The 14,104-nt window shown below is 62.4% G+C and overlaps 1 protein-coding gene across 5 annotated transcripts in view; it reads right to left on the bottom strand.

Moving 5' to 3' along the window:
* The window catches only part of CORO7 (coronin 7), a 38,208-nt gene that overhangs the window by 16,158 nt on the left and 7,946 nt on the right, over positions 1-14,104 (bottom strand). For 4 of the 5 annotated variants that reach the window (XM_075106016.1, XM_075106019.1, XM_075106018.1 and 1 more), the window contains exons 7-9: positions 13,909-13,959; positions 5,187-5,273; positions 4,869-4,951 (exon numbers count right to left, since the gene is read on the bottom strand). In XM_075106016.1, coding sequence (XP_074962117.1) covers positions 4,869-4,951; positions 5,187-5,273; positions 13,909-13,959 — 221 coding nt within the window. Of the gene's footprint in view, positions 1-4,868; positions 4,952-5,186; positions 5,274-10,229; positions 10,335-13,908; positions 13,960-14,104 lie in introns of those variants that run through there. The other variant, XM_075106021.1, reaches the window with a different exon arrangement.

Raw genomic sequence — 14,104 nt, 5'->3', positions numbered from 1 at the left:
GGGGCTCAGACCCAACCTGACACCCACATCTGCACCCAGGTGGCTCTGCGGGAGGTTGGCAGCCCCCAGAATGAACCCCCTGAGCCCCTGTGGCTTCCCAAACCCAAGCACAAAAGTCCCCCTGGCTGCTGCCAGCCCCAGCGTGCGCCAGGAGTGGCTCTGAGCAGCACATCGTGCGGTGCTGCTAATTCCTCCGAGCTGAATCAGTGCTGGGGAAGGATTGCAAAACTCCCTGAAATGGACCCAAAGAAAAACCATCCCTCTCACTATGCGCTCTAGCGGGTCCAGTAACCGAGAGCCCTGGCCAGAAGCCGCCAGCCGGGTGGTGGGGCTCAGCGGGGAGCCACAACGGGAGGAGCTGCCAGCTTCACTGGGGCAAGTTCTGCTGCCCCAGTGCTGGCCCAGCCCTACCCAGCGCAGGCAGCATCCTGCCTGCACCCTGACAGCTGCAAGCCTGGAAGTCTCTGTCCTCCAGAGAAACACCCCTAGCCCCTGGAATGGCCATGTGTAAACCAAAGCCTGGTCTGCTGGGTCCCCCAGGTCCCCATGGCTGGAGAAGACCCCCAGGAGGGGGCATGCTACCTCAGTGCAGAATGCCAGGAGGGCCCCATCCCCACTCCCATGAGGAGAGGGCAGGCTGCAAAGGCTGCCGCAAAGCATCGGCTGCCAGGAAGAGCTTGTGGAGAGGCAGAAATCCCACCAGCTTCCTGGAAAGCTCGGGAGGCCGGGGCTGGGGAGCACCGGACGGCTGTGGAGGCGGTGGTGGGCTGAGGCTGTGGCCCATCTGGGAGTAATTTTGGTGCTGCTGTCACTTGCTGCCTTCCCGCCTGAGCACCCCGCCAGCGGCACAGGGCTATTTTTACACGTCATAATTACCGGTGCAGGCAGCTGCCCCAGCGTTAACCCCTTCATGTGGCATCTTGCCCTCCGGGGATGGGTCCCACTGGGGTGGCACCTGATGGGGTGGCCTCTCCCCACTCCTCATGTCTGAAGTTGGCAGCCAAATGGAAGCAGCAGGAAAAGTGCCTTCCCCGCTGATGGCAGCAGCTGCCAGTTCAAGCACCTGTGGGAGGAGGGGGCGAGGGCAGGAGTCTGCGGGGGGACAGGGATGGGGACAGGGATGGGCTCATCCTGCTCAGAGCTCTGCCAAGACTTGATGACTGGGGTGGGTGTTGTCAGAGATGCCCAAATGCCCAGCATGACCCAAAAGGGCTTCTAAGTTCCAGGAAAAAGCAGAGCACTGGGTGTTGGGGCCAGGCAGGACAGGAGCAGGACTGGCCATCAAGCTCCCATTACAGCTGATGACCAGGGAGAGGTGGCAGGGTGACAGTGGGGACACATGCCTTGCTGGGGTCCTGTGCCTTGGTGCACATGAGGGCTGGAGCCGGGAGATGCTGGGACTGCTAGCCTGGCTGCCGTGAGCTGGCTCAGCCGTAGGCTTTGGCTGGGGCAGGGGCAGTGGGTGGGTGCTGGGGGCTGAGCATCCCCAGGGAACTGCCCAGGCCCCTCCATGTCCTGCTCCAGTGCTGGGGGCTCCAAACAGCCCAAATCCCTCCGCAAACATCCTGCCATGCCAGCTCCCCACCACGTGCAGGTCCCAGCTCCAGCACCTCCCAGCTCTGGTGGACTTTGCACCATGAAGGGCAGTGGGGATCCAGCCGTCCCCATCCCTCATCCCCCCACCACTGTCCTGCCCTGTGGGGATCTGCCCAGCGCCGGCACATGCCAAGGGGACACGGCTCCCCAGGACCTTTGCAGACCTGGTCACCTCAGCCCTACAGACCCAGCCACAGCCCTGAGCCAGCCGTGGTGTGAGCAGGAGGCTGCACACTCCCCTGCTCGGCAAGTGGGCACCCCAGCCGCCCTGGGAAGATTTCTGGGACACTGAAAGATGTGGTGACACAGGGAGCTTGTGTTCTCACCAGCCCCAGCGCAGTGACAGCGCTGGCCCTGGGCAGTGCTGCGCCAGCCGCTGGGCAAGCAACAGCGGGGTCTGGTCGCTGACCCCAAGTTAGAGCAGGTAACCCAACCCCGCTGGTGCTGGTTACAATTTAGGGCAACAATAACCTATTGAGGCCCCTTCCTGGCTTCTGCCCTGCTGCTCCTTGATCTAATTAAAGGGGACCGGTGCCGGGAAGACAAAACCTGAGTTGAAGGGGCCAGTGGGTACCCTAAGGTGGCATGTTGAGGACCACGTCACAGACAGGAGTTGGGGCCACTGTGCCCCCCACCACCAGCTCCCTCTCGGGGGGATCAGGCGGTGGCAGGGAGGGGTCAGCTCCTGAGCACTGCCCCTGCACAGCCAGGCTGCTCTGAAAATGAAGTTCATGCAATTGCAAAGATCTCATCTGCTCAGGATTTGGGCTTGGGGATCCCCAAAACACACTTGCTGATGGGGGGTAAATGGGCCCAGTGCCCACCACTCTCTCCCCTCTTTCCCTGTAGATGCTGGGCAGGGGCACAGCCACCCCACAGAGTTTGGTACAGCTGTGGGCATTGGGGTGGGCACGCTGGAGGTGTCCCCCACCTTGGGGCACACCACAGCCTGCTTTGGGGTGCCAGAGGGTAGTGGGACATGTGATGCCGCCTTGGTGGGCATGGGCCCCTGCAGCAGGGCACAGTGGGGATGTGGGCTCCCCTTCCTGCCGGCCAGGCGTCAGTAATGAATGGTATGAGTTTCCTGCCCGCCCACTGATTGCTTCCTCAAAGAGCCTCAACGAGCTGCTGCTGCTGCTGTGCCCAGCTCCCCGCACACTGCTCACGCCACGGCCTGCTCTGCCGTGCTGCCAGACAGTCTCGATGCCCCATGCCAGGCACCCACAGCCATACTGGAGATCCACAATGGGCACCCCAACCCCACGGCTGCTCCACCATCCCCGGAGTGCTGAATCACCATCCCTGGAGCAGCAGCATCCAGCACCCCACTCCACTGAGCCTGACCGGAGCCCGCAGCTCCCCTGTTTGGGCACTGCCGCCGTGGGGGACCCGGTGACCCCCAAATCCCCCACCCCCTGCCCTTGCCATGGCTGTGGGGCTCCTGAGCATTGCACCCTGCCAGGCCCCGATCAGGATGGCTCTGTGGAGGGAGAGCACAGCCCCCATTCAGCACCTCTGCTGGGAGCCAGCCCAAATCCCCCTCCGCCATTTGTCATCTCCATGAGATTTACAGGCAGGGAGCAGTTGGGGCTGGAAGTGTGGCCGGCCCCGGCACGGCTGCCTAAAAATAGCACCTCCCGCTCCTTGGAGGCTCCCCAGCATGGGGGGGGTCCCTGCTCTCCCCCACCACCCCCAGCCCCTCGCCGTATCACCCTGCCACGCAGCCGCAACCCATCAGAACCCTGGCGTGACGCGCAGGCAGCGCCCGCCAGCCGCATTCCTGGCGGCCGATAAACCCGGCAGCCAAAATAACTCCAGCCTGCGCAAAGGGGGCTGAGCACAGCCCGGCGTCTGCATCCAATTTAGCCGGGCTGGCTTGCCCCGGTCCAGCGCCGGCAGGGAGGTCCACATGTGCAGGGTGCAAGAAGCAGTGGAATTTGGGGTAATTCCCACTGGATTCCCCACTGGCAGCAATAAGGGGCCCCAAAGCGTCCCCTTGCAGCACACTGTGCACCCTGGCCTCCCTCAGAAGTGTTCACTCTGGACACTAGTGATGGCTGGTCACTGAGGCTGGATGTGGCAACCCCATGCTGCCTTTGCCCATTGTGCTGGCAGAGCTGGGGAGCAGGAGAGCAAAGGGTGCTCCATCAGCCTCCCTGCCTGCTCCCACCTAGAGCTGCTCCCCTGGTGACTGTGCCAGCACCTCCCCACCATGCCCATGGCTGATCCTCTCCCCTCCTGTAGGTCCCAGCTGCTGCCAGCACCAGGTCAGAGCTGACACCTCAGCGTGGAGGATGCCAGCAGGGTGGCCAAGGCTGGCCCCACTGTCACAGATCACTCAGCTCTTTGCCAGAGGCCCCTTATTGGCACTTGGTGCCCGCTGGTCACCCAGCCTCCTCTGGCATCACAGTCCACCACAGAGCCAGCGTAGCATGCAGTGAGGGTCCTGGTGTCCTGGTGCTTTGCAGGATGCTCTGGGGAGAGCTGGCAGCCTCCAGCACAGCCTGGCAAGGACCTTGCCCCAAATCCCCATCGCCCTGGTGGGATGAAGGCACTGCCTCCTTCTCCCATTTCCTTGCCTACACCATGACACCAGGCCAGCTTGCTGGGTGGTGTGGGAGAGGCCAGACCAGGTCTAACCAGAGTGTTCCTTGCATTGGCGGTGCCCCGCAGACAGGACATGGCTCTGCCATGCCTTGACAAGGAGCGCTGACCCCTTACAACCATGAAAGCTCCTCTTCTACTTCCCCAAGGGATGCCCTGTGAGCACAGCTCTGCTGCTGGCCACGCTGTGGCTAGCTGGGCAACTGCCATGGCACAAAGCCCTGAGGCCCCACCATGAGCAGGGGGCTGGGGCCGAGCCACTCCAGCACATGGGCAGTGCCAAAGGCATTCGCTTGCCTGCAGCATCTTGTTGTGCCGCCCCAGTGCATATGCCCACCAGGCTAGCAGCCACCTCAGACACTGCCAGTGCTGTTCCCAGCAGTGCCACCACCCACCACAGCACCACGGAGCACCCATCCCACCCCAGCACTGCTGGGGACATTCTCCATGCCATCCCCAGCACTGCCACCACCCTCCCATCCCACCCAAATGGTGCCAGGGACACAGCCTTATCCCCACCTTTGTGGACAAGCGCTGCTGGTGCCAGGAGGGCTCTGTCACCTCCTGCTCCACCATTGCGCTCCCCATGGCTCTCTGACCGCTGTGTCCCCACCACACCACGTCCCTACTGCCCACCCTCCTGCCCCGCGGCGAGTCCCCGTCCCTACCCAGGCGAGGTGTCCAGCACCATGGTGAGCATCGCCACAGTGAACCGCCGCGTGTCCCACAGCTTCACCTCTCGCTCCCACATCTGCAAGGGCACAGACACGGTGTTGGTGGGCTGCCTGCCTGGCCCCGCAGCACCACCACCTTCGCCAGCCAGCCTCCCTCCATCCCCAGTGAGGGTCAGGTCACCTGGCGAGGCAACCTCCTGCTTTCATGTGGGACAGGCCAAGAAAAAGCACCTGGCTCCCAGCACAGCTACCAGGGGGGCAGGGCTGGACGTCCTGGTAGCGCCAGGGCCACCTTGCTGGCGAGGACCGTACCTGGCTGAACCCGATGGAGATGAGATAATCGCTGGAGCCCATCCAGAGCAGCCGTGAGTCCTTGTTGTTCTCGTGTCCTGGGACGCTCTGCAAGGCACAGGAGACACGGCCATCAGTATCGCTGCCAGCTATGCTTGGCATGCCGTGTGGGACACATGCTTCACCAGCGGTGGCCATGAACCATGCTGGGGCTGGGCATACGGAGCTGAGTGCTGGGTCCCGACTCTGCTGAGATGTGCATGGTGACAGCACAGTGGGGACAGCCTGCAAGTGGTGACAGTCCAGACCCCCACCATGTGCCGGTGCCAGCGTGATTGCTTTGTGGAACGGCTGACCTGGCTCCTGGCGAGGAGCAGAGGGTGGCAGCAGGTAACATGAGCATGAGGGGTTACAGGACAACTCTCTGGCTCCCCGGGGCTCTCCCCACACCCAGCCAGGGGCCTCAGGAGCCAGTGTGCCACGAGGAAGCTGCTCCATGCTGGCAGGCACAAAAGAGGCTTGGCCATGGCCATGGCCATGGTGACAAAGGGACATACTTCCCCGGCTGCATCCCGGGGTTCTTGGTCCATGCCAAATCCTGGATGCAGGAGCTGGGTGCGCTGTGTGTGACTGGATGCTACCAAAACACATGGCAAACTGAGCCTGGCTGCGCTCCCGACACCATCCTAACCCCCTGCAGCCCCACTCTGCCTCTCCCCCGGGCTCCCTGCAGGGTCAGGACCCCCCAAGCCCACACCACCGCCTCATCCTGTCCACCGTCCCCAGTCCAGTTGTCCCCCTTCCTGGCCCCAGTGCTGCTCTGCCAAGGCCCAGATGGGAAGAGTTGCTGTGGGGCTGGTGGTGGCTTCTTGCTGGCTCCCATGTGGCCCCCAGATGGGTCCTGCGGTTCCCTGAGTCCCAAGCAGGAGCCGGCAGCCAGCACTTGCCCCGTGGCACAGGCAGCGCTCACAGCCCCCTTGCTCTTGTTTGTGAAGCACCAGTAAGAGACTGCTAATGATTTCAGAGCCGGCATGGAAAAGCAGAGGGCTCTGCCAGAACTAAACCCGGAGTGGTGCTTCTGGCACCTCCATGCAGGGCAGGGGAGACCCAGCATAGGTGCAAGAGGGGTGGGGTGGACACAGGAGGGTGCCCACGCATCCACAGCCTCAGACTGGTATGTACAGGCTGACCCCAGTGCCAGAGGAGCTGTGTCCCGTGAGCTCCGTCCCCCTCGGTGTGAGCACCATGCACCACCAGCTGTGACTGCGCTGTGACTGCCAGCGAGGCTCTGCCACTGTGGCAGGCCAGCGAGGGTGCACAGAGGTGCTGTATCTCCCACCCCCACACTAGAGAAGCCCTGCTGGGAGCAGCCTCCTCCAGTCCCAGCCACCAGCCCCAGAGGGACGCCCACTCTCTGGAGAGACCTGCAGCCAGGGTGGGAGAAGGCACACGGTGCCAAACTCATCCTCCCCCTGGCTCTGGCATGCGAGCCTCCTTGCCAGCACAAACACGGCAGTCACCAGCCAGTGCAGCTCACTTGGAAGAGACAGTGCTGGCCAAGCCAAGTCCAGCGCTCCCAGCCAGGGGGGCAGGATGTGGGGCAGGAGGGGCCCATCCCCCATCTCCAACATGCTGGCACTGGAGCCAGCCCCCAGGGCGGGGAGAAGGGCCTGGAGAAGGGAACATGTACCATGCACGATTGGTGCTGAGCGGGACAGAAACCCCGGAGCTGGGGCCAGCCTGCTCATCAGCTGGGAGAGCATTTCTGCACCTGAGCCGTGTGGATGTGGCAGCCAAAACTCAACAGCTGGAGATTTGATAGCTGACCACGCCATCTCCACCGGCTCTCGGGCACTGCTGGCCCCCCAGACCATCCAGCACAGCACCTGAGAGATGGTGGCGGGTGGCAGCCCCCCAGGGCAGGTGGCATGGGTCGCAGAGGCAATGCTGTTGCTGATCCCAGCCTGTGTTGTGCCGGCTGCGGCACGGGGCCATGTTTTCCGCATTAGTTCCATCCCGGCTGAGCAGCACGTATGGCAGCAAGTATGCGAGGAGGCTGGGGCCAGGGCGTTCTGCTTTCAGTAGTGGCTCAGACACCAGTCTGTTGCCAGAGGTGAGCGTACGGGGCCAGACGGCAGTGAGTCCCTGGGGGGACACTGGGGACCCTCCCGCCCTGTGTCCTCTCCCCTGGTGCTTGAGGGTCTTGGCAGGGATGGGGCGGCACCAATGGTGGACCAGCCACAGCCCAAGGGACAGCATCCTTCCCAAGCTGCTCATCCCCCCGGCAGGCTGAGAGGAGCCCACCAGCTCCAGGCTGGCACACAGGGAGCCGATGCCAGTGCCGAGGCAGCCCAGCCTCCTCCTACCCATCGTGTGGGTCCAGCTCAGATGGTTTTAGGCAGCCCAGGCTGGGGGAAGCTTGGGAGGGTTTCCCAGTGCCATCCCTCTCCCCATCTGAACCCATCCCTCCCAGCACAGGCTGGGGTATGATGCCACTACCCATGAGGGTCCCCAGCCCTGCTCCTTGCACAGCCCTGGAGCACTCCGCTGTGGGCTGGGGGGGGCCAGCGCTGGGGAGCAGGGCCGCTGTGTCGGATGCAGCTGTTGGCAGCGATGCCGCAGTGGGGCTGGGTGAGCTGGTAACAGCTGCCCACAGGGAGCAACTGCCTTCGGCTCCTGGGCTGCCTGGGAGAGCCAGACACAAAGCAAATGCTGCTCCGGGGTGATCCCTGGGGCGATCCTTGCCTCTGTGGGAGCAGTTACTCTCAGCCAGGATGCAGGGCAGGGAGAGCTGGGAATGGGGAGCCCAGGGCAGAGCCGTGGGGTTGGATAGGGGGAGGTAGCTGCAGGGGCTCACAGCTCTGCCCTTGGCAGAGATCCTGTGGCTGGCAGGGGCCAGGACAGCTCATCCCCGCCCGTGCCCATGGCTGGCAAAGTGTGGGCATGGCTAGCAGAATGCAGGCATCTGACTCCTGTGGGAAGCAACCCCAGTGGAGGGATCTGAGTGGGTGCAGGAAGCACCAGAGCTGGGCTGAGCTGCCCCTTTGCCAGTAGATCCCAGGGCAGGAGGGGTCCCCACAGGCCGGGGTACCATGGTAGGCTCCAGGGACAGACACCTCCTGTCCGTACCGAAAGGATGGGTCCACTCATGTGGAAAGCTGCTACTTCCTCCAAAACCCAAGGACCCGAGGCAGTGGGGGGAAGGAAGAATGGCTTCCTGGGGAGCTGAGGGGGTTAACCACAGCCCACATCCTCCTCCCAGCACAAGAATGTGAGCGATCTCCCTCCACTGCCAAATCCCAGTTATGCCAGAGGTGGCCAGGAGAGCAGAGCAACCTCTCCCAGTTCATCCCCACTCCTGGGCTCTGCCCAGAGCCTGGGGAAACCCTGAGCTGACACCTGCCCCCAGAGGGAGTGCAGAGATCCCAGCCACCGCACACAGTGCAACCATCACACTGCCGGCACTGGCCCCTGACCGCTGCCAGGTGTGGGGTGACTGAGACATGGTGAGGATGGACTGGGGTGAGCCCCCTCCTGCCCATGCAACCCCCCTAATCCCATCAGCCAGGGCAGCATCGCTGCGGTGCCCCCGTGTGCCAGGGGGAGCTGGGCGCCCTCAGCACCAAGCAGGATCTGCCTATCCCACCCCACTGCCAGCACAGCCCCCTGTCTCTGTCCAGCCCCTCCTGCCCTTGGCGAGGCCAACACAATGTCCCCAAGGATGCTGCTGGCCCAGCAAGGGCAGGGAGGCAAGCGGGCTTCCACAGGGACAGCCCCCACCACATCCCACCTTGGCACAGATGCCCAGGTGTGGGGCTGAGACAGGAGCAGGTCCATGTGGGCTGGGCAGACTGCAGCACCCATCCACACCCATCTCTCCTCTCCTGCATCGCATCGCTTCTTGCAGCCACCAGCCCCACAAGGCCTGCTACAAGGCTCTTATCAAATCCCCAAAACACCTTTGCCCTCTTGAGTATGAGCCTGCCAGGAGCCCCAGCTCAGGCAGCAAGCTGGGGGGGTTCCCAAAATACCATGCCAGAGACCCTGCCCTAAGTAAGCAAGGCGCCGACCTGTGCCCTCATGCCCGCACCCTGTGGAGTAGTTGAGGCTGTCCCCAGCAGGAGAGAAGGGCACCCTGGCGAGGGCGAGCAGGTGTCCCTGCGCCCCTGTATCCTTCATGATGCTGTTGGCTCATCCCAAATCCTCCTCGACTTCCCCATGTCTGCCATACCAAGCGGCATTCCTGGGAAGGACAGACGAGGGGGAAGCAGAGCAGAGGAAATATAAACAGTCCCGTGCAGCTACGCTGGGGAACAGAAGCATGAGAGCGCTGGGCTCACAGTGCTATAAATAGGCAGCCCAGAGCCAGGCCAACTTTTTCAAAACTTCCCACGGTCTCCTTGGGAATGTGGGATGCTGTGGACCTTCCCCCAGCCTGGAGGAAGCCGCTGCTGAGGCTGGGAGTCAGGTACCCCCGGGGTGACCCCAGCATAGGATACCATTCTGATGGGGTGGGGGGAGGAAGGCTAAAAGTCTCTCTATGTCTTGATGCGTCTTCCCCCGGCGAGTGGTCCCCAACCGGCCCTGGGCTGACAGCCGGATCCTGGGCAGAGGTGACACATCAGGGTCTGTGGGGTCCTGGCTGTGGGCACAGCCAGGTTACCCCAGCCTGGTCTCTGCCTCACCACAGCATCACCCTGATGCCCATAGAAACCCTCTCCTTGATGTGCTCTCCCATCGTGGCGGGGGCTGATGCAGCCCATGGGATGGTGGCCATGGTCTGGAAGAGGGGCTGGAGTCCCTCTCCCACCCCTGGGGCCATAGGCAAAGGCGGGGCACCACTGGCCTTGGTGGGACAGCATGGTCCTGCCCCACATCAGGCACGTGTGGAGGGCTGCAAGCCCTGGGTGCTCCCAGGCAGTGAGCTCTTTCCCCAACGTGGCCCACAAGGTGGGGGTAAAAACCCACAGGGACACCCTCTGATCTGTCCCCAGCCTCCCTCAGCTCCCAGACCCGCTTGTTAAAACAGAGCTCATTAAAACGTGAGCAGGAGTGTGTGCTCACCCAGTACGCACGGCCGTTCCCTCGCCCCCGGTCCTGCTGAAATTCTGGCGGGGGAAGTTTCTCGTGAGAACGAAGCCGGCTCCTCTGCATCCCACACTAGCTGCACTCGGCGGCGGCCCCGCAGCCCGGCACCGGCGGCGCCCACCCCGGCCCCATAATGGGAGCCAGGTGCTGGCCAGATGCACACAGTCCCTCGCGCGAGCGCACAGCGTGCGGGGGCGGGATGTGGCCCATCAGCTTTGCACACCGCTGGCCTGGGGAGATGCTATGTCCACTGGACATGGCTGTGCTGCACCAAACCGGGGCACCGGCTCATGTGTGGCCACGCAGCCCACATGGCGTGGGATGGTCCCTGCCATGTAGCAGATTTCTGCCCCGGGAGCCACCTCCCTTCTTTCCAGCAGCGTCTCCAAGTGTTTTTGATTGCACACCCCTGTCAGTAAATATTTTTGAGGATGCACCCCCAGCAGATATACATTGATTGATGTATAAATGATACGTGGGTACAGCTGAAGGTCTAATATTTTCTCCCTGTGCCACCACGGATAGCCCTGTGCACCGTGCTTTGGAGAGCGCTGCTTTAGAGGACAGGCAAGACCCCAGTCCACTGTGCAGGCAGGGCACTGTGTGCCCAGCTTGCCCCCACCAGCCCTGGGGAGAGGAAGCCCAGGGACCCAGGGCCTGCCAGGAATCAGAGGAGAGGGTGGCCGGGGGAGCAGGCAAGCAGAGATGCCACCTTAGCACCCCACGCCATACCCAAATCGCTGCCCTACACTGGTCCTGGTGACCCACCCAGGGCATCAGCTGGCGTATGGGCACCCTCCCGGTGCTCCGACCCCCCGTTCATCACCCTGTCCCTGAGCCCTGGGCCCCTGTGCCTGAAAAGTCGTGGCTGGTGCACAAAGCACCCCAAGGGCATGGCCCAAGGGAACGTAGGAACGCTGTTTTGCAGGGTTTTCCCAGGCATTGTGGGGTGGGCAAGGGTGGGAGCAGAGAAGTGCCAAGCCACAGCAGAGCTGAAGCTGAGAGGGAGGGGATGTGATGGGGTGAAGGTGAGATGGGTGACCACCAACGCCCGTGGGAGGCGAGGGCAGGCTGTGGCCGGGGCAACGTGGCCTTGGCAGGAGATGAGGCAGAGGACGGGAACCTTGGGACCACTCCAGAAGGACGGCGGCACTTGGACCCAGACCCAGCCAGGCAGGCAGAACAGGGCTGCACGGGGAGGCACAGCAGGACCTGCTGCAGCAAAGGGGTGGTCCTGGCATCTCCACTGCCAGTTTAGGTGCCCCGAGGAGGCACGCTGAGCAGCAACAAGGGTGCAAGCACAGCCCCAGTGCTTGCAAAGGGGCTGCTGCAGTTGCAGCTCCCTGCTCTAGCCCAGACACAGTAACGAGGGGCTGGGGGTCCAGCAGGATGAGGTCACTGCTGTCCCAAGGGAAATCATGGCCATGTGTACATACTGGGCACCCTGTGGGGTCAGCTAGACCCCAGTGATGCTGCTCTTGTGGCGTCACAGGCTTCTGCCCGCTGCTGGGACTTGCTCAAAATAGCTGCGACAGATGTAGCCAGGAATGGGGGGGTCAGGCCCCCATCAAGGGCACAGCCACAGGGTGCGGGCAGCCTGCCAGCCTGACCCTGGAGTCTCTCTCCTCCCACCCATCCTCAGTCCCCAGCCCCGTGCGTGCTGCATCCACGAGACCCGAGAGCACTGTCAGGCATCAAGGCACCGCGACGGTGACCCCTCCTCCCTGCTCCCGAGGCTCTTATTTTAGCTCCTTCTCATCCTTTTCCCCTCCTCTAAAAAAAAGAATGGTTTAATGAGGCATCCTTGGCAAATTAAGAAAACCAGCAAGAGAAGGAGACCTCTGCCAAGGCTGGCCTCGGCACTGTGCACCGCAAAGGGACTAGGGTGAGTCGGCAGCGGTGCTGAGCCTCAGCCCTTCGCCTGCTGTGGAGGAAACCCAGCCCGCAGTGCTGCAGGGGCCAGCCCAGCTGGAAAACCCATCACACTGCTCACCTCACTCACCACTGTGAATAACTGGGCGACTTCAAAGCCGGGAGCTCACAAGGTGCTGGCACCGCACGGCGGCCCCGGCATCACCCGGTTTCGTAACTGTGCTGGCCCAGGGGAGAAGGAGCCTTTCCAAATAACCCAGCCCTTCATCAACCGGGCAAAAAAGAGAAAACAAAACACAGGAGTGTTATTCCTTTTGGCTAAGCAAGACCTGTGCAAACTTCCAGAGGATTTATGGCATTTTAAAGTTTTCCCCTTCAGCACAGTACTTCTCCAAGACTAAACATCTTCATCAATTCTCAGCCGGCTGGGGTTAGGGCTGCGGTGCGGCAGTGCTCGGCTGCAGCAGCGAAGGTGCATATTTCTCTTGGCAAACCCTGAGCGCTGGCCCCGAGCTGGATCAGATGGCAGCAGAGGGAAGTGAGCTGCCTGCTTTGAACAGCCACCATCATTCACGCGTTATTTTTAATAGCTCAGCGAGACAGAGTCCACCCTCCCCAGGAGACTTGGCTCAAGCCCATTGCGCTCGCAGCTTTGCCGAAATGCCGTTATACAAGCCGACAGGTCTGGCAGGGGGAGAAGCAGGGGCAGGCAGGGAGGGGAGCAGCGCCTGGGGCAGTCGGTGGATAGGCACAGGATGAATTTGGGAGCAGAGACTGGTACCTTCCAGCCATGCTGAGTGGCACCCGGTGCAGGGGAGCATCGTGGGGGTGGGCCACTTGAGGGCTGGGAGCACTTTGCCCTGGCTCACTTGCACGTGTAACTGCTGGGTTTATATTTATATATTGTGTTTGTTATGTTTATAAGGCTGCCTGAAGGGTCAGCATGCTGCTTGTACCCGCAGAAAGCATCCAGGGGCCTTACAGGAGCTCAGCACCCAAGCTCTACACAGAAGCAGCCAGCAGCAGGAGAGTGCTGGTGCAGCGCAGTGCCAGAGCACCAGCTCCCTCCGGCCAGTGCCCAAGCACAGGCACTGGGGGCTGTTGGCTTCCTGCGCCCATGGGCCAGCAGCAGGAGAGGCGCAAGGAACGAACAGCACAGCCTGCTGTGGCCCTCTTGCCCTGCTCTCCACTGCATCCCTTCCCTCCCAAAGGCTTCCAGCCCCTTCTACAGTGAGGGATGGCGACCGCCGGCAGCCAAAGTCCCCAAGCCGCAGGAAACCTCTAATAAGAGGCTGTTTAAACTTGACATCAAGGCTTAAGTCCTCTACTTATTTCCTAATCGCTGTTATTTGCTGAGCTGTGCGGATCCAGCCGCCCAGCCCTTACCCTTGGCAGGTCCTCGTCCCCAAGAGCCTTTCGCTCAGCTCCTGCACAGCAGCGCAGAGCCTGGGAGCTCACAGCCCTGCTGCAGCCCTCATGCCCACAGGGCTCGGGATTGCTGCCTGCAGACAGACAGACCCAGCAGCAGCATGCCAGTGCACCAGGGGAGCTTGCTGGCCCCAGCAGGAGGGCAGGGATCCCCTGTGCTGAACCCCACTGGAGCAGAGGAGGAGGGTGCCTATTCCCCCTGCCCTCAGCCCATGCTGTCACATTGCCTCTCCCAAGCTGTGCCAGGGCTGGAACAGTTTGGGGCACCAACCCCAAGCTAGGGCAGGCAGTGGGCACCCCGGTCAGGCAGGGCTGCCTGCACCATGTTGCCCAGGACACCCGGGAAGGACAGTACCTGGGAGGCAGCTGGGCTGGCTCGGGGGTCAAAGATCCGCAGTTTCTTGTCCTGTTGAGATAAAAAGAAAACAGAGGAGGGTTAAGGACCCTGGGGCCAGGGGGATGTCAGGCCATATTAGGCAGAAGGCTGGAGCAAGCAGCACTCCTCCTTCCTGCCCAGGATTTTCCTGCCTGCAGTGCCTGCCCCTATGGAC

This window comes from Phalacrocorax aristotelis, chromosome 10 (assembly GCF_949628215.1).
Source record: "Phalacrocorax aristotelis chromosome 10, bGulAri2.1, whole genome shotgun sequence".
In the NCBI taxonomy this organism is placed as follows: domain Eukaryota; kingdom Metazoa; phylum Chordata; class Aves; order Suliformes; family Phalacrocoracidae; genus Phalacrocorax; species Phalacrocorax aristotelis.
This window is presented reverse-complemented; position numbering and strand designations above follow the sequence as displayed.